The sequence below is a fragment of the Anticarsia gemmatalis genome, chromosome 6 (assembly GCF_050436995.1).
Source record: "Anticarsia gemmatalis isolate Benzon Research Colony breed Stoneville strain chromosome 6, ilAntGemm2 primary, whole genome shotgun sequence".
Classification (NCBI taxonomy): Eukaryota; Metazoa; Arthropoda; class Insecta; order Lepidoptera; family Erebidae; genus Anticarsia; species Anticarsia gemmatalis.
The window spans coordinates 9,106,488-9,109,486 of NC_134750.1; the positions used below are offsets into that span (position 1 = coordinate 9,106,488).

The 2,999-nt window shown below is 33.8% G+C and overlaps 1 protein-coding gene across 1 annotated transcript; it reads left to right on the top strand.

The window, feature by feature from the left end:
- The first annotated feature begins 332 nt into the window (after positions 1-332).
- LOC142973926 (uncharacterized) lies at positions 333-2,377 on the top strand. Its single transcript, XM_076115964.1, has 2 exons — positions 333-820; positions 2,045-2,377. The coding sequence occupies exons 1-2, from the start codon at positions 365-367 to the stop codon at positions 2,093-2,095; spliced, it is 507 nt and encodes a 168-aa protein (XP_075972079.1). The 5' UTR covers positions 333-364; the 3' UTR covers positions 2,096-2,377.
- The last annotated feature ends 622 nt before the right edge of the window (positions 2,378-2,999 follow it).

The window sequence follows — 2,999 nt, forward strand, 5'->3', positions numbered from 1 at the left end:
AAAGGATTGAAATTCTGATATTCTAACTTATAAAGATTTTTCCATTCTTCACCGTTCCTACAGTTTCGAAGATAAAATAGTTCGGAACGATGTTTGGTGTGTAAAAAATTCTTCTCATTTTATATCATACTGTTATGAGACAAAAGTTAGTAACTTATTTTGTTCAAACGTATATGTTTTATAACTAATACTTTTGCAAGTTATAATTTATTATGATTCGTCTTTAATTCACCTAGTGGTTGTATACTCTTTGATGTCTTTGGTTTAGTTTATAAAAGACAAGCCTTATCTATGCTTAGTCAGAAGCAATTTGTCAAAAAATGTAAATCGTCTCAAAATTTACAGTGATTTGTTAAAATTCACAATGAATTCTATGGGAGATGCCTTCACTACCCGTCGAGAGACACCGTCATATTTCTGGAATTGTCTAACATTATCAGATAATTGTCCCTTCACCTCCAGTGATGACCCGAAACTGTTTTATTTTGGAATGGGACTTATTAGCTTGTACCTCTCATTTTTGATAATGATCGGTGCCGATTTAAGTTTCTTTTGGTCATTAGATAGATTCCAGCGGCAGATTGATTATTACATAAATTTGGTGAAGACCAAAGTGAATTATGTTCAAACGGATCAGAGAAGGCTGATGTCTGCTGAAGAAAGGACTCAGAAGCAGTTGGAGAGAAGTAAGCAGTGCAGGCGCGTTGTAAATGCTATGAGAGAAGCGTTGGGATCTGATGAACGGCAGCTAGTGAGCAGTTCCATAGATTTTCAGTCTCAAGCTCATCATTTTCGGTGTTCACCTCTGGAACTCGGAACTGTAAGTCCATAATTTAGGTTCAACGAATAACTCTTTTGCCACCAGCAGCGATGTTCGTATCAATAAATACAAAACCATTTTTCCACGTTCGGACGTTGAATTTCTTTTGCTTGTAGTCCCGTAATATTTTCAGCTTCTCGTGCAGATATTTGGATCGAAGACGAGTCAGTGTTTGCTAAAGCGAATACCTTTTATATTCCTTTGCACTACGCTGGACGTAAAACACGGAGCAAAATATCGGAATAAAAATGATAACAGCATTTTTACAATACTAAAACAACAGGGATGCAATAATTCACAATGAAATTTCTATTCTTATTGTAAAAAGCTGCAAAGTGTTTTATCTGATTCGAATTTGCAAATTTTCTTTTTCAGCTATCCTGTAGGTACACAATAAAGTTAGCGAAGTGTGAACAAAATAAGTATCGTAGAGTTTTATCTATATGTTTCCCTGACTTCCAGCGAACTTATTTAAAGTTTGTTGTTGTTGAAATACTTGTACCTCTAAGTTGACTCATTCTGATACTGCGAACTTAAAAGTAGTATTGAGGATAGCGTGTTGACGTCATGCGAGGAACAAAATCTATCAAACTTATTAGTTGCCGCCTCGATTCTTTAAGATTTGTTTTTAAAACAAAATTTCATTTTCAAATGGAGTAGAATATACTAAAGAAACAATTTTAAATATCTATTGGTTATATTACACGTATTTCACATTTTACGAAAAATTTACGGGTTTGCCTAACCGTAAAAGTAGTCAAATCATCCGAAAAACAAATTAGTCACACTTGGTAAAGTTAGTGGGGAATTCTTGGCGAATTCTTCCTGTAGTCATTGCAGGGGAACTCGTGTTGGGAAAAACTCCAATAACAAGAAGGAAAAGGAAGCTGTTTATGTTCTTTTATTGACCAATAGTTTTTTCATCAATGATAATAATATTATCTGTTCAGTTTAGTACTATTAAGTACTTAAACTTAGACTTCTAATGCCTCTGCTATGATACCTACTGGTTTCTATAATTTATATAGAAACTGCACTTTGATGTTACCAAACATATTTGAGGATATTATGTGTAAAATTGTTTTTTCTGTAGAAATTTATAAGCTTTGTTCTAATAGCGGATTGTGTGATTGATGATTAAAATACATTTAACTATAGTTCTGCGAACCTTTATTATAATTGTACCTGAATATTTACTTAGTTGTGTGTTTATTTGTGTCGCAGCAACCGAGGCGCCCGCATCTCAGCGTCAATGTGTGCGGATGGCCCCACTAGAAGTATGTGTGAAGTTTAACGAATTGCGCGACACAGGAAGAGGCTCTGGATAAAGTTAAGCAATTAAGAAGAAGCTAAGCTGCGAGATTGCATCAAGCGAACTTCTTGTTTTCCCTACTGAAAACTATCTTCATTACGCTGTGTGCATCTACTATCTAAATCGTACAGAAACAATGTTTTGCGACCACATTCACGTTCCACATACCCCGTTATCCGAACTAGATTTGGTCGTATATGGCAAAACAGTTGGCCCAACTCCAGCCATTTCCTTAACCGTTTTAGAATTATTTATTGCCTTAAAAAATAAAGTTAATAAAACCAATTGTTAAGTTTCTGTATTTATTTCACACAAACACACTTTCTGTCATACATCTCTAATAAATAGTTGCAAGTACAACCTTACTTATTCTATTTGTTAATTTTATACAAAGCTTCGGTTTTAACTACCGGTTTACAGTTTAACACAAACAGCAGTGGTAGGACTAAAATTAATTCTACAATACAAGTATATTACTACAATTCTTAAAAGAACAATCGGTTTTGTACACTTCAGTGGCCTTAATGTCGGCAAAGAACAATGAACAATTTATCGTTAAAACGAAAACTTAACATAAAATTAACAAACACAGCCATAATACATAATTAACAATAATATCACAATCAAACTTAACAACAATTCAACGCTTAAACCTATGTAACATTAACAACTGATTGGATAACAAAATTATACCAAATGGTAAAAACAATAGGTGCGTAATGAAAATTTTGTCCCTGGAAATCCTTTATTACGAATCAGCTCAATGGAAACTATTGGTTGATATGTTTAAATTTGATTACAGGCTTAACAAGCAATTTACTGTGGTGCAGTGGATCTAGACAATCAAATTACCGATATTTGTGTGAG